This window comes from Betta splendens, chromosome 15 (assembly GCF_900634795.4).
Source record: "Betta splendens chromosome 15, fBetSpl5.4, whole genome shotgun sequence".
Taxonomy (NCBI): domain Eukaryota; kingdom Metazoa; phylum Chordata; class Actinopteri; order Anabantiformes; family Osphronemidae; genus Betta; species Betta splendens.
In genome coordinates, this window is record NC_040895.2 from 10,786,630 (window position 1) to 10,806,356 (window position 19,727).

The following is a 19,727-nucleotide window of genomic DNA, read 5'->3' on the forward strand; positions in this document are numbered from 1 at the left end:
CTAATCCACTTAAGGTTTCAGGGCGAGACGCTAAGAATAGCGCCAATTACAGTAAAAAGTTTCAGATCGTCCGCGTGCTGCTGGTGGGCAATAGAGCAAATGAATGAATGATGTATGGTTAATGTGATGGATGAATTATCTGCCCGAGGCTGAGCTGAGGGAACGTCAAGCAGAAATGCCGTGATCACAAGGATTATTTTGGATCTGTGGCGAGAGGACTGAAGATAATACAGAGGATCATAGGTTACACACAGTACCAGGTACAGTAATGCCTCTATTTATTATGGTCTTCCTCCTTCAGTGTCGTGCAGTCGAGTTAAGATTGATTTGGTCATTATATTCAGATTAATGAATGTTCTTACAGTAACTCGTTAACATTGGGTTCCACCTCCAACATCCATAGGATCATAATGAGACACGAAATGCTGGACCCTGAACCTGGACCCTCACCAAAATATAGTCTACTGCCCACCACATAATATTGATGGTTCCTGTAAATTATTATGGGAATTTCTTCTCACGGAGAAGAAGCAGCTTTTTCCTATACATGTGTCCCCGTCACATGTTGCCTGCCTGGTAACACGGTCTGTTTATAAAGGGATTACTGGGCTACTTTCTGCTTGCTAATTCAAGTCATGGCATCTTCTGCACTTTAGTCCGAACATAACAGATAGGGGGGAAAGGGGGGGATTTTTTTATCACCAAGCTGAAGGGAAAACGGGGGGCCAACTGGTGTGTCAAATGATCGTTGCATCAGATTATCAGACACTAAAAATAGTTGGTCCTGGGCAGCAGCAAAACGTCCAGTGACTGCACAAGAGCCCCTCAAAGGCACTTGATGAAAGGATTCTGGGTATGCAGAGGCTGTAATAAGTGATAGTGAGCCGATGTACAGTAGAGGAGGCCATGCTGTGTATGCGTATACGTAGTAAGCAGGGTGTGCAGTAGTATACGGCTTCACAACACGACTCCCCCTGTGAACAGGCCATGAGTGGAGGCACCTGCTCCTGCAGGGCTTCACACGGTAGCAGCACGGCAGTGTGCAGGCACGCAGCAGGACGGGTTTATATTTCCCATCAATAAAATTATGTAATCACTGCATTAAGTGATGTTGGGCAGATTCTGGGAACCTTATAACTTCACGTGTCTCAGTCTCATAGTATCACACAGGCCCCTTTAGGATTTAACACAATACCATCGATGAGTCTCTTCGTTACACGTTCAGCCTGTCATGACAATGTCATTTTTTTTAGATAGGTTCAGTTTAAGGAGGAGATTTATCCCAGCTCAAATAAACCCAGGCTATTGTATTACTGCTATGAAACATAAGCAGGGACACGTCTTTCACAGCGTTTTTCATTTGTCGGAAACAGCCAGATTCTGTTCTTTGTTGACATTCAGCATCTGCGTGTTACAGTATGTGAAAAACCAGCCGTCGTGGGACCGTCACATAGTTGCTTTGGCGCTAGAAGTCAGGAGAAAGCCTCTTATGAAACCGGAGGGCTAGTAAGAGGCAGTGAGACTAATGGTCTTAGGTAATCTAATCAGCGTCCACTGCAAAGAAATGCCTTTTCTGTGAATTTCACAAAACAATCACACGTTGCTGTCTCTTAAGCTGGAGACAGGCTGTGATGCCAGCAGTAATATCACCTGAGGGGGGAGAGGAAGCGGAAACGTGCAGCAAGGGGATGGGAGAAGCATCACAAGGATAAAGAACCTGACACCCAGTAGAGGATACAGGCTCCTTATGGGGTTTATGGGATGCTGTATGAAAGACAAATTTTATGATTTATAAGATTTTATGAAACCCGTGTAAAGCTGTGTGTGTGTGTGTGTGTGTGTTTTTGGATGTATGCAGGAATGTGTGCAGGATGAGCAGCACATTTGTCACATTAGCAGAAGTACTGGAGGCACGAGGGGGACCTCTGCTGGAGGAGGAGGTCTGGTCCCTGCTCCTGGGCACTGCAGAATCCTTAGTGGACGTCTACTACAAGGGTAAAGCATGTTGGACGGCGCTCACACACTCACCTGTGCTTTGCAGCGTTTCTACTCCCCTCACCGTGACCACGGGGCCCCATCGGCGGCATAATAGATTGCATTTCACAGCCTTTCTGTTTTTTACTCAGGTCACAACAATATGTGCAACATCATAAGCCCCACCTCCTTGCTGCTGTCAGCCACTGGCACCCTAGCGTTTAAGAACTGTGGCCTATCAGACGACGTATCGACCTTCACTGCTCCAGAGATGCTGCAGGGCCGTGCCAGCTCAACCAAGCCTGCCACAGAGAGGGTGAGTTCACACATCATCCGTGCTAATACAGCGGATGGAAGCTAATGAGCGAAATACCAGTCACCGTTTGGAAATCGCTGCTGGTAAATGTCAGGCTGTCAGACATTAAAGGAGCACGGAGGAGGAATCACGCCTCCTAGTGACGGAGAGGAGGAAAGGCTGTTTCTGTGAATCAGAAAGTTGCTCTCCCTCCCACAGATGCTGGTGTATTCACTGGGCATGACTCTCTACTGGTCAGTGGACTTTCACCTACCTCAGAACCAGGTGGGACGACACGCTAATGTTGCGCCTTTGACTCTGAGTTTGGGCCTGAGTCACTGTAACTGTTTCGCTCTCTCGCTGCTCTCAGCCGGTCCAGCTGAGTGACCATCTAAACAGCCTCCTGCTCAGCATGTGTGAGGACCTGGCCCATCGCAGAGTGAACCTCAGCTCCATCCTGGAGGCCTGCGAGTGTCAGCATAAAGCCGCCGTCCTGCCGCCGCCCGCCAAAGTCGTCCGGCAGCTGGTGGAGGAGGTCTTTCACGAATCAGTGAGTCTAGACACCTTCCTACAGTGTGTTCCTGTCTGCAAGCATCTCAGCTTCCCTCTGGGTCATTGTGTGCGTGTCAGAACTGCAATAATCATTTTACTTGGCAAGAAATTAATACGTTTGCTAACAGTTTGCTTTGTTCCATGTCTTCCAGATGGACCAAGGCTCTCTGTCTGACACTAACGTCCCACTGAGCGGCAGGAGCCAGATGATCAGGGAGCGACTTCACCGTGAGTCAGAGACACTAACGTTTGTGTTTAGCTTTAAGGAACTGTAATCTGCATTATTTACAGAAAATAGATGCAGTCAGTGTTCTTTTCACACAAGCCGATGTGCAGGTCAACAGGATTAAAATCTTAACCTAAAGCAAGCCCAGGATTAGAGCCAATAATCAGATAGTAAGTGTGGGCGCTCCAGGCTAAAACCCTCTGTCGGCCTCAGCTCCGTCCCGACATCTCGGTGTCGCCGTGGGAACAGAGGCAGGAATCAAGCGTTGTTTGTCATCTTTCGTCTTTTACCTGCTTGACAGGAAAGAGGGGCCCGTTTTCAGACTTCAGTGAAGGGAGTGCTGAGGGGAGAAGATACTCAACGGACTCAGACTCAAAGTCAGGTATGAATGAGGTGCTTGCTTAGACGTCAGTCATCACTCTCTTTCAAGTGAAGCGATGCTTTTCATTCACAATATTCTGCTTTTGTCTCCTTTTTAGGGAGTTTACCTCAAAGACCTTGGAGACAAAGACCAAGGAGTTCCCCCACCCCGCTGTATCATTCTTCTTTAGACAGGTACTGTATACGTACAGGCCTTACGACTCCTTCAGGAGAGTTGTCTAAGACTTGCCCGCTCTTACACAACCCATCCTCCCCCCCTCCTCACCCGTCAGACTCCCTCGCGGGGTTCGTCACCGGGACAGCAACTCCAGCTGGCTCGGTCGGAGCCCACACCACGACACCTCTCCCAAGGCGTCAGGCAGGTCTCACAGTCCGTCCATCACCTTCAGCGAGTCATCGCTCAGCCTGAGTCAGAGGAAAGCTAAGGTGTGTGTGTGTAGATTGTTACGTCATCTCGCACTGTAGGGACACAGTTAGTTCACAAGAGCGCAGCATGAAAGCCCTCTGTGCTTGATTCTGGGGGATGAATGTTTGTTCTGTCAGGCGCTGGGTCCCGAGTTCGTCAGAATGCCAGACGAACAGCAAATAGTTCTGGAGCTTCCAGGATCCATTGTGGTAAAGTCACGACTTCGGTTTCTACCCCATCTATTTCAATGTACATTGATGTGTCTATTTACATAACTCAATGTACCTGTTATTTCTGTTATGTACCTGGCATTTCTGTGTAAGTGTGTTCCTGTGTGTTGGTTGCTGATGTCCGTTCGTATGTGTGTGCACGCCGCAGTCCAAAAAGGGTCGTTCATGTTCGTCTCAGAGAGAAGTGACCGTGGTGCTGCCTAATGGGCAGTACGTGGTGGTTCGTTGTGACATCAGGACCAGGTCAAGAGACGTGTTTGACATGGTGGTGGCTCACGCTAACTTGGTGGAACACTTCTACTTTGGCCTGGCCTTCCTGGATGGTGGGAAAGAACTTTATTATTAAATATTGTCACCTGATATAAACATTTTATAATGAAAGCTTCTTATTAGGGACGTGTGCCTGAGAGGTTTCATTTACTTTGTTTGTTTTTTTGCAGATGATGAGTATTTCTTTTTGGACCATGAAACGAAAATCTCCAAAGTTGCGCCTGACAGTTGGAAAAAAGGGCAGATCTCCTCCTTCTTGGTGTTTCTTCGAGTCAAATTCTTTGTCGATGACATCTGCTTTGTTCTGTAAGTACCCTAATAGTGTTTTTCTCATTTATACTCAGTTTGCTAATAGAAAATAAAAGGTTCAATAAAACAAATTTCCCCTTTTTGTCTTTCCCAGGCACAGGCTAACCCGTCACCAGTACTACCTACAGCTTCGTAAGGATATACTGGAGGACAGGCTGTACTGTAACGAGGAGACCGGCCTGTTTTTGGCTGCTCTTGCTCTGCAGGCTGAGTTTGGAGATTATATGCCTGAGGTACAGAGGAGAGAAACGTTATTCTTCATGCACTAGTTTTTAGTCTGTGCCACGGCAGCAATACGTTTCTCTTGCGTGTCTTTACAGCTGTATGGGAAGAATTATTACCAGCCTGAACATTACGTGTCCAAGAGGATGCTAGAGAAGCTGGCCCTGCCCAGCATCAAGGAGGAGCTACCAAGACTACATACAAGTCATGCCCAGATGCTCCCTGAAGAGGCAGAGACCGAGTATTTAAAGGTAGTTACGACTAATGCCTCCCACACATCACTAGGATCCAGTAATGACGAAACAAGTAACAACACTAGCAGCGACTTCATCAAAGTTTTGAATGTCAACCTAAACTATGTTTTTTAATATGCAGATTGCCCAGCAGTTACCTGAGTATGGAGTTATGTTCCACCGTGTGGGAAGAGAGAGAAGACCACTGATTGGAGAGCTGGTTCTGGGAGTATGTGCCAACGGAATCATCATATACGAGACCAAAAACCACCTCCGCACTGTCACAAGACGCTTCCTCTGGAGGGAAACTGACTCCATATCCACAGGCGTAAAATGAAGCTTCCTTCCAGTCAGATTTCTCCCCCTGTTACTTGATATTGTGCGACGCTGTTCATGTGCAACCTGCGTCTGTCTTCCAGCGGCGTAAACTGATTATCGAGTGCGGCGGCCCCAGCGGGAGGAAGCACAGCTTCGTGACAGAGAGCTCCAAAATAGCGCAGTACCTCCTGAACCTCTGCTCAGCACAGCACAAGTTCCACAGCGAGATGACGTCGCGACAACTCAACCACACGCTCATACCTGGTGGGGAAATGAGTGGCTGCTACAAGTTTAGCGACTGAGCTACTGACAACACTGATTTCTATGTCTTTGTCCAGACGAAAGCATGGAGAAGTACATGTCTGTGTACCTGGGCCGTAACCTGAACCTGAAGCGCATGTCCTGCTCTGAGGGCATGCTCAACCACGTGGGCGTGACGTCCGGCCAACCCGACTGTCTCTCCAAGTCCTGCGACGACCTGACTGCCAAACTGGAGGCCCGACTCCGCCAGCAGAGAGAGATGAGGAGGGAGATGAGCAGGGAGCTGAGCAAGGACGCGCCCGAAGCAGGGGGCCACAGGGACGTGAAGGACGGACAGTGCTGGAGGTAGCGCCGACCAGAACGCCGGCGCTGGTGTGTTTCACTGGTAAACAGGACTTGGGCTCAGTGCTTGTGCTTGTGTTGCAGCTCTCCAGAGCCGATTCCCAGAATGATGTCCAGTGTTTCACTACAGAAGCAGGACTCTGATGCCTCGTCCAGCATTCGAGGTGAATGCAATGTATAATAGTATACTGTGACCACTGTGACCAAAGGGGTTCGTTCAGCCTATGTAAAATGTGTGTTTACAGTTGATACCCCGACCAGGACCCCACCAGAGAGAGAGATAGTCTGCGTGACCTTGAAGAAAGACGCCAAACTTGGTTTTGGTGAGTTAAAAAGGCTGAGAATAAATAGAAGCAGCGTCTTTAAGTGCATGTCATTCATTTCTCTTCTCCAGGCTTCGTGATAGTCGGAGAGGACAATACTGGTAAACTTGATCTTGGGATCTTTATTGCTTCCGTTGTCCCTGATGGGCCTGCGGACAAAGATGGACGGATCAGACCCGGTACGCGGCGGCGCCGTCGCACGAGTAGAAAACACAGGAGCAGCACGGCAGACGTTGTAACCATGAGCTGATTTTTCCAGGTGGGCGCCTCATCTCCCTCAACAAGACCAGTTTGGAAGGAGTGACCTTCAGCGACGCCGCTGCCATCTTACAGAGCAGCCCTGAAGAGGTGGAGCTCATAGTGTCGCAGCCTAAACGTAAGATCCGCTCCACGCGTCATTGGTCTGCACTGAGGTCCTTTCTGTTGTACCCACTGGTTGTTCTCCTGTCAGAGTCTCCTAAAGACAGGAAGGGGTCCCTGAGCACCCTCGGCATGTCGTTGGACAAAAGCTTCGGCTCGCAGACCACCCTGAGTGGGACCGAGTACCGTCCAGCTGTGGAGGAACTGGAGGAGGCCATCGCCCTGTCCAGCATGACGACCCCGAAGCAGAGCCGGAGGTTTCACATCCCCGTCGTACGGATACACAACGCCCAGGTCAGGACCTGCAGTCACGTGTCATTGTTTTTATTTCATCATGTAATAAAATTGCTGACATATTGTTTTTGTTTGCTCAATGTCAGGATGCATGTTCCAGGTCACCCTCTGTTATAAGTTTGAAAACAGGGGAGCGCTTTAACGTGGGGCTAAAGAAGCGCAGTGGCAGCCTGGGTGTCAGTGTTGCTGTAAGTGATCTGATTCATTCTACAGCTTCATATCCTCCAAAGGTTCCACTATTTAGAAGTTTAGATTTGGTTTGAGGAGTGTGACTGAATGCAAGGTTTCGTGCAAAGTTGGCTTATTGCACATAACTTACATCAGTTCAGCCAAGAAGTAAAACAGTACAGTCAGATGTTATAGTTGTATGAGGAATGTGACTGGGATTAAATATTTCTTGTAATTGTTCCTCTCAAACAGGGAGGAATAAACACTAATATGCGACATGGAGGAGTTTACATCAAGAGCCTGGTGCCTGGAGGAGCTGCAGAGCAGGACGGCCGCATTCAGATCGGTGATCACTTTTGTCTGTTCAACAGAGGTGGTGGAACCCAACTGTACCCAACTTTATTTGTCTTGACACGCAATGTCTTCATGGCTCTCACTGTTTCCTGTCAACTTGGACAAACGGGGCCCGAGGCTCTTGAAGAGCGATTTCCTATTGTCAGTTGTTTGGATGTTCGACTCTGGAGCATTGTGCTGTTTGTGTCTCCGCTCGGTTTATGCTTCAGTGAGCAGAAACGAGATTTAGATTTTGATGGCATGCCCCTCCAAACACACACACACACACACACACACACACACACACACACACACACACACACACACTGTGTTGATGTAGCTAATGATGATGAGATTTGTGTTTGTGCATATGACAGGTGACAGACTGCTGGAGGTTGATGGGTCTAACCTGAGGGGCGTGACTCACCAACAAGCTGTTGAGTGCCTAAAGAGAACTGGGGAGGTACACAACACACACAAACACATGTCATCTGTTTTCTGTCTGTTTCTGGACCCCTGACATCCCCTGACTTTAATTACTAAAGACTGACATAATTGTGCCATAAAAAAACGAACACATGTACTGTCCCATAGGCCACTGAGCATATAACCAGGTGGAGCGTGTGTGTCTCTGTCTCAAATAGGTGGTAAACCTGCTTCTGGAAAGGGAACCTACTGTAATCCTGGAGCACAGACCCGACTCAACCTGCCCCCTTTTTACCCACCCACAGCCCCCGAGGACGGAGGTCTCCATGGAAACGACCTTGACTGGTCGAGCCAAGGACTACAGCTTTGTGACTGATGGTGAGGAGAGGGGAAGGGGCTCACAAAAGATAAAAAAAAGAAAAGGCAGGCAACGTCAAGCGCACACACATGGCCCAGAGGTGACTGGGAGTCATCTGACAGCTACATTGTGGTTGCTGTCAGAGTCATCCGGGGCTGATGCTGCCTCAGTCCCCCAAGACTGCACTCACCAAAACCTGGAAGCTGCCTGTTCACAGCCTTCACCGCTCCTTTGATACAGGAGCGTTTCTGCATCAAAGCATCACTGCATCACATTTCCCGTGATATTTGTGGGTTTTAATAAACAAAAGCGACTCCTGTCTTTCCTAGAAAACACTCACGAAGTGGTTCTGAAGAAGAGTTTGTCGGGCCTCGGCTTCAGCTTCTACATCTCACAGCTGCACTCGGGGCCGGATCGAGGCAGCGTGGTCCGCATCAAGCGCCTGTTCCCGGGTCAGCCTGCGCTGGAGAGCGGCCTGCTGCGAGAGGGAGATGTGATCCTGTCTGTCAACAAAGAGCCTGTCAAGGACCTGTCCTACCAGGTGGGAGGGGGGGGGGGGTTATTGGCTGCACGTCCAGCTACAGTGAGACTGTTTGGTCTGGGTATAAATAAATTGAACTTGTTGGTGAGTACTGTACGTTTAGCGCTGGTGGCCCTGCTGCTTCTTAAGACTTCTGCCACGTCATCGGTTCACTAATCCTTTAATCTCATGCTGCTGAAAATAGGAAGCTTGTTGTGTCATGGGCTTTAATCATTTATAAGCAGTAACAATAAAACAGCCGTCAGGGAGTTTTCTTAAGCTGTAGTTTCCCACTTTCATTGTCGTTTCAGAGGGTTTTGTTCCTGCTACGCGGCGCTCCAGCTGAAGTCCACCTGCTGATCTGCCGACCAGGTCCTGGAGTCCTGTGCGACGCAGATGACAACTCATTGGTGAGGAGCTCAAACAATGGTGCAAATCACTGTAAACACACATGCACAAAGTTAACCATTTTACTTCCTGTCTGATTTGCCAGAGTCCCGCCTCGTTCCGCGAGTTCCGATCCCGGTCTCTGGACATCCGCCTAGGAGAGGACTACAGCCAGCTTCTGAAGTTTCAGCCTAACGCCATACTTCCCCAGACACAAGTCCCCACACTAGAGGAGGATGTGACCAATGTGGACCCAGAACCTCCTCTTGCTGCTCCAGCGCTGCCAGAATGCCAGGAGAGTGTAGACGGTGACGGCCAGGCCAACCACAGTCCCCCATCACCCCTTCACTCACCCCCCTCACCCGCCTCACCTACATCACCTCCGTCACCAGTCTCTCCAGCATCGCCCGCCTCTCCAGTGTCGCCTGCCTCACCCGCCTCGCCCGCCTCACCTCCGCCTCCGCCAGCTCCTCTGGAGTCGCAGCCAGCTGCTAAACCACACGACAAACAGGAAGTAGAAGCAAAGAAGGCTGAAGATGAAGAGGGGGAGGTTGAAATAACATCAAATTCCACTGTGACGCTTAGAGACATGTGTCCTAAGTCTGCTTCAAACCTTATATATACCAGGTACCACTTTCATCTATTGACATATTAAAATCTAGTATTAATAATTTCAACTCTATTACATTGTGTCCTGTCTGTAGTGGAGTGAGAGAAGAAGCAGATGGAAGTGTGACCTACAGCCTTGTGGGAAATGGGCTGACTATAACGGCCGATGAGGAGTACCTGACTATCAGCTCCACCCTGGAGCATCCTCACAGCTTCGCCCCCAGTGTGGCCTCTCACAGCCAGGCATCCACCCTCCCAGGCTTCATGCCTCCGGCCCCTAACATCTCACCGCTCGCCCCTTCATCCGACGCCACGACCACTTGCTCCCTGGCCCACCCCTCCCAGCCACTCACCACACAGCCTCCCAAATCCCAGCGCCTCCCTATCCAGCAGGGGCTTCTTCCCAGCCACTACAAACTCATGTCCCGGAGCATCCGGCCTGCGGCGCCGCCACCGCAGCCTCCTTCTCCGCCTCTGAGCCCCATCACAGCTCAGGTCATATCTTCTGTGCCTCCCTGTGCCAGTGCGTCCACCTCGATGCTGCCGCCTACAGTGCTACAGTCCCCTCCTGCCCAGTGCCACATAAAACTTAGGGAGGAGCCCCAGGAGAGGGAAAGGGAATACAGGGATGATGCCAAGGATGATGACGACGAGTATGATGAGGAAGAAGAAGAGAGTCGAAGAAAAGTGTGTTTCATGTCCTTTAGTGTAGCTCACTTCATTCACTAGAATAAACGTTAGGTGATAACATGAAATTACACAGTGGTCATCAGTGATGTGTTGTTTCTTGATTGTCAGGGAATTGTTAAAGAGTTCGAGCTCACGGTGTTTCTGACCAAGTCCAGGAGCGGAAGCTTCGGGTTCACCATCGCTCGAAGCAAACTGGACAACTGCTACTACATCCAGGAAATACTGGACAACCCAGCCAAGTCCGATGGACGGCTCAGGGCCGGAGACAGACTCATCACGGTAGTCATTAAGCACACATTTGCACAAACGCGACACCACACGCGAGTGATGTAGCGTCTCCAATTGTAGGTGAATGGGCACGACGTCACGAGCGTGGCGGATGACGCCGCCATGACGATCCTCAGATCGTCTCCCAGAAGACTGAACATGACCCTGGGGAGGGCGGTGTCGAACCTGGTGGCCCCGCCTCCCTGCGACAGCCTGCCAGATGTTGTGCTCTATAAGACGCCCTCAGGCCAACTCGGTGGGACTTCTGTATGTGTGCACGCCAAGCTCTCCCCTCAGTCGTTACCTTTGAAGTGTATCTATATGCTCGACCTCCGCAGGTATCAAGCTGACAGGAGGCATTGGCAGCAAGTGGCAGGGCATCTACTGTCTGGAGGTGGTCCCAGGCTCCCCAGCCAGCGAGGAGGGCAGCGTCCAACCCAACGATAAGATCCTGTACATCTGTGGGAGGTGCACCCTGGGCATGACGCTAGAGGACGCGGTCAAGGCCTGCGAGATCGCCCCTCGCAAGGTTAAACTCAAAATCATCAGGTACAGTGTATGCGCACAGCGACCGCAGCTGCAGCGAGTGTGGATACGACTGCGTCTTTTAAATGGCTCCACCCTCTGCGTCTGTTACAGAGACGACCAGCCAGTGACGCCCAAAGCAAAGTGGAACGGTGAGGCCCTTTCGCCTGTGAGTTAGCTCAAGGATGCGCAGACTGGACGCTTTTGTTGTTCCATGCACTGATGGATCACCTAGAGACCAGATATGTTTAGGGGCAGCACAACTCTCATAACTGGAGATCAATCATTACCAGGGCGACTCCTGGGAAGACGGGTCATCAAATGTATACATCCATGTCTGAAGTGCTTTTGTTCTCTAGGCCTGTTCGACTGGAAAAAGGACAGGAAGTTCTTCGCTCGCTTTGAAGAGCCTGTCTCTCCGGACAAAGAGTCGCCTCCTGAAGATGGTATCTCTTTCCCTTTCACTCTTCTTCATCAGCACGTTTTATCAGCACCACGGCTGGTTTCCTTTCACCCCTTTGCTTGTCGTCTCATTGTCTGCGTGAAGCCAGAGCTCTGCGCTGAAACGCAGTGTGTGTGTGTGTGTGTGTGTGTGTGTGTGTGTGTGTGTGTGTGTATGTTTGTGTGGGTGTGTGTGTGTGTGTAAGTGTGTGTGTGTGTGTGTGTGTGTGTGTGTGTGTGTGTGTGTGTGTGTGTGTGTGTGTGTGTGTGTGTGTGAGAGAGAGAGAGAGAGAGAGTGCTGTACGCTGACAGACAGATCCTGGGCTCCCACAGCCAGATTAATAATTAGCAAGCCCCTGGCCCTCCACTGGTGTATTGGGCTGCAGCCTGAAGGCGTCACACACATGCACGCACAGTGACACTAGCGCCACAGGTCTATAGGGCCGGTAGCTGAGTTGCCTGGTGACGGTGCGTGCAGCGGGTCAGGGGCGGTGGAGTGGGTCAGCCTTGCTCACCTGTCATAGAAGAGAGGCACCCATCAACACTTCTCTTTGAAAATGTCCCAAGAGGTGGGAGGTTGGTGTTTGTACCTTTTCTGTGTGTGTGTCTGTGTGTGTCTGTGTGTGTGTGTGTGTGTGTGTGTGTGTGTGTGTGTGTGCTACTGAATCGCTTACGCATCAGTAGAAGGACGGACGTTTACCGGCTCTTTTCCATTTTACATGCCGAGCTCACATTATGACCGATACCCGGGGCTGATACTTCTGCGCCGGCGGCTCATTCTCTAATATGTTCCTTCTTTTCCAGTGGAAGCTGCGTGCAGGGCTGCTGCTAAATTCAGATGTCTCTCTCTCACCCAAGACCACAACGTAAGTTTGTGCATCTTCACTGAAGTCCTCATCTCTTTTGGGGCATTGAAGCACAGAAGAGTGACTTCCTGCACCCATTTTTATTGACGCTCTTCTTCTGTGGCCTCTTCAGAGCTGCATCATGCAAGTGGAGTTCACGAAGCCTGAGGGTGCGGGGCTTGGCTTCGCGTTGGTCGGGGGAACCAATGGCAGCATCCTCAGAGTGAGGGAGATCTGCTCGGGTGGAGTAGCTGAGCAGGACGGTCGGCTGAGAGTGGGAGATATTCTACTAGAGGTGACAACGCTCTGGAAATCCCAATGGTGTTACTGTGTCTGCTGTCTCTGATGCGCCGCCGTGCTTGTTGCAGGTGAACGGTGTGATTGTGTCCGGCCTGAGCCACAGCAAGGTGGTGGACATCCTGCGCAGGGCCGAGGGCACGGTGCAACTCACCATCTGCAGGGACATCCTGCCGCTCACCTACTCGGAAACGCCCACGCCGCCCAACATGTCCGCCCAGACCGAAGCTATTTTAGCCGAGCAGCCGGCTCCCGCGTCCTCCCCTGACGCCCGCTCCTCCCCTGACGTCACGCTGGGCAGACCCTCCGAGCCCGCAGGTACAGTGCGACGCGCCTCACCTGCCATGATAGCAGCGCCGCGGGCGGCGGATTTTGATCAATGGTCTGTGACTTGAAACTTGAAACACGGTTGCCTTGGTGACATCACATAACTATATGAAAAAATAATAAGCAGCACTGGGGAGGCCTTGGAAAATGTGTGCTGAATATTTAATTGGTAAAACAACTGAAAACACTACGTATGAAACCCCTCGCATGAACTTTTAATTGCTATTTCAGAAGCAACTTCAGAGCATGTGGTTAATGAAACAGCTGTTGTTCTGACGTCACCACCTCCGCAACACAGGCTGACCACTGTAACAGACGAGACTCTGGAGAAACAGGTAAAATACACATTAAGAAATTCAGGAATACTCCTATTAGTGTGATGTAGTCATGAATAATAAATAGTGCAGAAATTACACTAAGCGTTAGCCAAACCTACCCGTCCTCACCTCTGCGCAATAATCTACTAACTTACTAACATCTTGCTTCTACTGTTCCTTGTCTCTCCTGACTACTTGTCCGACTGGGGCAGGAGAGCTGTAACAGCACCCCTTCTCATCAAGCTTGCTGCCCATCTTTAAGTGTCACTGACATGTTGCATGGAGCTTCTGACAGGTAGTAACTTCACCAACTACTTCACTCTGGTCCGCCACCTCCTCCCTGACCCTCTCCAACTCCTCTTCCTATTTCTTTTGTTTGATGTGCCGCAGTCCCAGTCTTGGCCACTATGAGGCAGCAGTGAGCAGAAAATGCCTACATCAACATACAGTAGCTAGGCAGTGCACAGTAGTATTACAAAAATAAAAAACAAATTTTAGCCTTTTGTCTATACTGTATTTTAGGTGGAAAAGTCGCAGGGAAAGGAAGCTCAGCCTTGCATGATTTCATCCACCGAAGAGTAAAAATGGTCTGGTCTCACCCCTGCTCCCCCAGGAAACAAATTGTGACCAAACTTTTGGACCAGTCCTGCAAAGACAAGCGGAAAACCCAGTCAGACGGCTGGAGCAGCGAAGAAGAGGATGACGACGTGTTTGACAGCACCCGCCAGGAAACGACCTCACCGCAAACAGGTGTCTGTGCAGACGTGTCAGTGTGAAAATCCGATCAGCGCTGAGCTATAACACATATGCGCCTCCTCCTTCTGTTTGTTTCTTCAGGTCCACCTATAATTTCAGAGGAGGAACTGTCCAAATTAACTCTCATTAGCCCGGCTAGGACCAGCCAGTACTCGGGTTCCAGGGTCAAGGCTCTGATCCAGATTCTGCAGCATCAACTGGACCAGCAGGAACTGGTCAAAGAGTTTATGGTGTGTATGTGCAAATAAATAAATAAATGCAGAAAAAACGCTGGATGATCCCTCTCTACATTTCCCTGTCTTGTTTTTATTTTTTTTTGATATTGTTCGTTTCAGGCCCTGGAGCATTTGAAGCCGTCTGACAACTGTGTGGTGGGAAAAGCCCCAGAGAACAGAGATAAGAACCGCTACAGAGACATCCTACCCTGTAAGTCTCATGTTGCACCTCTGTTAACTTTTACTTTCTTTACAGAGAATCTAAATGCTCCCCTATTGGAGTTTTTTATTGCTGGGTGAAAGCTTGTAAAAGCTGGAAACGCACGGACTCTGCATTTATTGGAGAGCGCGTTTGTCCGTCGTGTTCCACCTACTCTAAGGGTTTCACTGAAGGGAGGGCACACGTTTGTTTACAGCCCTCGAGTCATTGCAGTGCACAACAAATCAAGTCAGTAATTCACCGCTGCTGCACTTATAGTTTCCTTGAAGCCAGCGATGACGAAGCCATTTGTTACCAGGCTTGTAATTATCCAGGATTTATATTTTTTAATAAGTGAAGTAGGAGGAAATAACATCATCGAGCTAAATTACAACGATGGATTTAATTATATGAGGAATTTAACAAAAGATGAGTGTGTGCATGTGGTCTGGACCTTCAATACACGACCTGTAGTAGACACACACTCCCTCTGTAGTATTACTACATCTCACCTTGCAGCCGGTTACGGCCTCTGTTTGTGCAAGCGGTTCTGAGGAGAAGCGTGCCGTATTCGCTGATCCAATAAACGACTTGTTCCCTTTAACGGTTTGATGTAAAGAGGCCGATTTCCAGCCTGCGGCCTCGCAGGCTGCAGGCTGGGGACCAGCCCTGAAAACATTCCTAACCGCCTTCACACTATGACCCCTCTCGTCACCAACAAGCCTCTGTTGAGCCCGACTCCAGACCTCGGAGCTGTTTTCTTGGCAGTGTTTACTATTCAGACAGCGAAACAACAAAGAGTAAACATGTTTGTGGTGCGGCCGCTTGCTCTGTGGTTTTGCTTGTGATTATGCTTGCTTAGGTATCGCCCTCTCCCCCCCCCGTAGATGATGAAACCCGGGTTCCCATCGGAGACGAGCAGGACTACATCAATGCCAGCTACATCCGCATGCAGGCTGGCGATGATAAGTTCTTCTACATCTCCTGCCAGGGCCCTCTGCCTTCCACAGTGCCGGCCTTCTGGCAGATGGTCTGGGAGAACAAATCGGACGTCATAGCCATGATGACCCAGGAAGTGGAGCGCGGACGCATCAAATGTCACGTGTACTGGCCAGAGAGGCTGGGCGTTCCCCTGGATACCGGCAGGTACAAGGTTCACCTGGAAAAGCGGCAGCACCTGGAGCACTTCCACATCAAGGTTATCCGCATGGTGGAGACGGAGGTGAGGGGGGAGCGAGCCGTGGAGCTGTGGGAGCACCGCGGGCAGTCTCTAATCAGTCTATTTGTCCTTTTAAGACGGGCGAGACCCACTTCGTCCACCACCTGAAGTTCACACACTGGCCCGACCACGGCGTGCCGCAGTGCTCTGAGCAGCTGGTCCGCTTCATCCGCTACCTGAGGACCGTGCACCACAGGGGGCCGCTCACCGTGCACTGCAGCGCCGGCATCGGACGCACGGGGGTTCTCATCTGCACCGACGTCATCCTCAACCTCATCGAGTTCGACCTGCCCGTGAGTGGAGGCCACTTCGTCCTGTTTGCTCATTCATTTACTTCACACCATACAGTATCTGCCGCTTGCAGGTCAACTGGCTCCCCTCAGGCTAAATTGGAGCAATAATAATACTTGTTTGTTTTTCAGATCAATGTGAGCGACATTGTGAAGGAGATGAGACTTCAGCGCCACGGCATGATTCAAACCAAGGTCAGTGGCAGCAAAGCTGAGGCCCGAGCAGCGCGGCTCCCGGGGGCTTCATGCCTTCTGTCCCTCTCGTTTCAGGAACAGTACCTCTTCTGCTACAAAGTCTGGCTGGAGGTGTTACAGGGCATTTTACAGCTTCATGGCAACCAATGGCAGCCGGAAAGTCCCCGAGAACACAAAGTGGTTTGAATGTTCCCACCTGCACCGCCCACCACCTGTAAAGCTGCGTGCAGTGTATCAGACCGGTGGTAACTTCTCTTTGGCTAGCGTGTGTTTATGTGGCTATAGTACGAGCCCTGTCCTCCTTTCTTTTTATACTTTAGTGCTGAACGTTTTTGTTCTGACATGCTGTTGGTGCGGAGTTTATGTAATTTTCATTAGATCCGCCTCCTCAGGCTTAGTGCTTTGCCTTCATCTACAGTAGCATCTTTTTTTATTTTCTGTCACTATTTTGAATATCTTTTCATTGGCAAATTGCATTTATTTTATTATTATTATTTTATTGCATGGATTTGAAATAATATTCACATCTTTTGCTTGCATGTGCTGTCACTACTGTCATCGACGTGCACAAGTGTATCATCATCCTGAGAGTGGTATAATTTTACATTGGCCGATTAACATTATTGATTTTCTAACTTTAACATTCGGGGGAAATGAAAAGAATCAAGTGCCTTGGAATGAGTTCCACCACTTGCACCATTATGACCCAGATTGAATGTGCGATTGTGCTCTGAGGTGGACGTTTGGTTGATCCCGACCAGGACAGGATTACATCTCAACCTTAGCTCGTTCAGTTGCAGCTTCGAAACGACGTAACTTTCTGCAGAGCTTGTCAGTCTCATTTCGGTTGTGGGCCCATTTTCTACGAAGTGTCACAGTGAAAGTTCTTCTACACTTATTCACAAGCTGCACACGCCGATGCAGATAAACGATGGCTCAACATGACAAATTTAACAATACCGGAATAATTGAATAAGGCATTAACATTGAGAATTATCAGTATTTTCTAATGTACACAAATGATTTACTGTAATGTCATTTGAATAATTAGATGCAATTTGCTATGTGACACCATCCTTTATCTGTATTCATAGCTGTTTTAATACAAATTTAGCCAAAAATGCAAAAAATATGAGGTTTACAAACTTCCATTTTGTCACTATAGATGTATATGATGTACAAAGCAAGGCCACCAAGTCAACCTCTGGATGTAACTGCTCGTAAGCTTTATTCTGTTCCGCTGCTACACCACACACCAGCTGCCGTAATGCATGCCGACTGTTAAAGTGCAGGCGTTTGACGTGGAATGTAACAAAGCAATACTCTGGGCGAGGAGGTGGGTCTGAATGAGGGGGCCTCGCACCCAGTGACAGCTTCCTGACTGTCCGGAGCATGTTGGCAAGATATATGCAGTACTGTACCTTTTCTCGAGGGTGGCCACGCGGAGCCGCCCGCCTCTGTCCTTTGAATGCGCCGCCATCTCCCTCGGCGAGGACGCCGCCGCCTTCTCTCTGAGGCCGTTGCTGCTGTGGCTTCTCCTCAGAGCTTGCAGCGAAAAAGACTCTTGGAAGGAGCAAACACAAGCACACGCTGTGTTCATCTGTGAAAACGCACCTTGTACAGTCAGGCAAGTGCTTATGCAACAGTATTGTGAGATGTAATAACCCTTAATTGCTAAATGAATATATTGTCAGTATGTAACCCTGACCATGTAATACCTCTCTCTTTAATTAAAAACAATTCTGACTCTTGTTTGCGTCGGACCCTCGTGACTCAGCAGCAACAGCAGCAGCCGAGTGGACTTCCCCCGACGGCACGCATGGGCCAGAGAGCTGGAGGTGGCCTTAAATCTAACTCTGCCGAGCCCCCTCTCCACTTTTACTGCAGGGTATACTCCCTCTCGGGTTTTACTGCCGGGTAAATAAGCCGGTCTCACAGGGGCCTTTGTGACAGCATGGAAACGCTGCACGCTCCGCACACACAAGCCGGACGCTGGGGGGGGGGGGGTCCCTGCTCACTTGGTCTCTGCTCCTTCCTCCGCTCCACATGTGTGCGTACTGTACTCACACAAACACCCCCCCCGTTAATCCATGTTCCCAAAGTCAGAGCTCATAATTTCTCTAAATTATGGCCACAGCTGTTTGCTTTTTCAAGGCCCATTTCCATTTACGGCTGCATCATTATATTAAACAGATCTTCTTTCAGTTTCAAACCACACGATAAGGAAAGAATTCCTGACTGGGAGGCGATAATACGATAATATGAAAAATATGATTGAACCTCTTAAGCTTAGCGGCGGCATAAGCGGTGATTTAAGGGGGCAATCGTCTCTAGCGCTTGTATGTACAACAATACAGGAGGATGTAGAGCTGGGAGCATAGTCGGTGGTGAAGTCATTACCAGAAGCCTGAGTTTGATTTAAAGGCACAGAGAAGATGTAGGAATGAGCTCACACGCGCTCAGTAAATCCTCCAGCTCTGGTTCTGGTAAAAAAAAAAATCCTAAAAGGCACACAAATTATATTTGGCCACAGGTCTCTCCACTCCCAACCTCCTTTGCTGCTTCTCCGTCTCCTCCTGTCAGGCTTTTACTTGGATGCGTTTTCGGCGCGAGGGAAACGGGTAATTGTTTGAATCGGTTTCATCTCATTTCCACGGTGAATCGAGTCCCACGGTTTAGCTTCGCACGCGCACGCCTCAAACACGCTGCGTCTGAAGCGGCCTGTGTGGAATAAAACTCCCGGTCGGGGATGATGTGTGGTTACACAACGTGCATAACGACTCCCCTTGAATAGGTGAGAGTTGAAGAGGTTGAGCATGACTCTCTCACCAGCTTCGAGAATTATTACCCCGCAGAGCACGGCCCCGTCATAGACCATTTGGATTGGGGGGGGGGGGGGGGGGGGGGTTAATTCTCCCAGCTTGTGTTCGCCGATCGACGGGCAAGATTAAATGCAAGCTGATAAAAGAGAAGCATGGAGGGTTCCCAGAGGCGGCTCGGCAAAGTCAGGGCCTCACAATCCAGAGCAGAGGTCGTTTAAAATCTAACCATCATCGTTTAGCTTTTTGTTTTTTTGCTAATGTCCCCAAAATAATCTCATATAAAGCACATCATATGATCCGTACTTGATGTAGCAGCATTGACTGTGGCCTCTGCGACACGTTGAGCGCCCTGCAGACGTGTCGTCTCCCGTGCGACGGCGCTGCTCGCTCGTCTTTGGGAAAACGACGCAGCCGCTCCGACATATTTGCCCGAGTTTCCAGAATCAACGGGCGTTAATGTGTTTTTTCGGACTTGTTGTTGACCGTTCCCTTTGTAAGTTGACCCCGGAGGCTCCTCTCTGATGA

General features: G+C 49.7%; 1 protein-coding gene across 6 annotated transcripts; it reads left to right on the forward strand.

Annotated features, from left to right (window-relative positions):
- The first annotated feature begins 120 nt into the window (after positions 1 to 120).
- On the forward strand, positions 121 to 18,131 carry ptpn20 (protein tyrosine phosphatase non-receptor type 20). 6 transcript variants are annotated; one of them, XM_029127135.3, is made up of 47 exons: positions 121 to 260; positions 1,859 to 1,995; positions 2,127 to 2,290; positions 2,489 to 2,554; positions 2,640 to 2,888; positions 2,974 to 3,049; positions 3,349 to 3,429; positions 3,527 to 3,602; positions 3,701 to 3,854; positions 3,972 to 4,043; positions 4,213 to 4,387; positions 4,505 to 4,640; positions 4,738 to 4,876; positions 4,964 to 5,116; positions 5,241 to 5,426; positions 5,518 to 5,680; positions 5,755 to 6,022; positions 6,104 to 6,183; positions 6,265 to 6,342; positions 6,414 to 6,521; positions 6,602 to 6,718; positions 6,794 to 6,996; positions 7,083 to 7,184; positions 7,417 to 7,510; positions 7,875 to 7,960; positions 8,142 to 8,301; positions 8,611 to 8,822; positions 9,113 to 9,211; positions 9,295 to 9,815; positions 9,893 to 10,484; positions 10,596 to 10,766; positions 10,836 to 11,010; positions 11,093 to 11,303; positions 11,394 to 11,431; positions 11,639 to 11,725; positions 12,525 to 12,586; positions 12,699 to 12,860; positions 12,934 to 13,180; positions 13,421 to 13,524; positions 13,719 to 13,801; positions 14,120 to 14,256; positions 14,344 to 14,492; positions 14,598 to 14,688; positions 15,564 to 15,898; positions 15,973 to 16,188; positions 16,318 to 16,380; positions 16,456 to 18,131. In XM_029127135.3, exons 2-47 carry the CDS (start codon positions 1,872 to 1,874, stop codon positions 16,564 to 16,566), a joined length of 7,176 nt encoding a protein of 2,391 aa, XP_028982968.2. In that variant the 5' UTR covers positions 121 to 260; positions 1,859 to 1,871; the 3' UTR covers positions 16,567 to 18,131. The 6 variants fall into 6 exon arrangements, with proteins under 6 accessions (XP_028982968.2, XP_055358710.1, XP_028982966.1 ...); XM_055502735.1 differs by having other exon boundaries at positions 8,229 to 8,301; XM_029127133.3 differs by having other exon boundaries at positions 2,640 to 2,819.
- Positions 18,132 to 19,727: the final 1,596 nt, after the last annotated feature.

Bases quoted from the DNA above. Each gene is read 5' to 3' on its own strand.
- ptpn20 (XM_029127135.3), top strand. From the start codon at position 1,872: ATGAGCAGCACATTTGTCACATTAGCAGAAGTACTGGAGGCACGAGGG. The intron at 2,291-2,488 runs GTGAGTTCACAC...TCCCTCCCACAG, and splicing joins CCAAGCCTGCCACAGAGAGG to ATGCTGGTGTATTCACTGGG. The intron at 2,889-2,973 runs GTGCGTGTCAGA...CATGTCTTCCAG, and splicing joins GCTTCCCTCTGGGTCATTGT to ATGGACCAAGGCTCTCTGTC.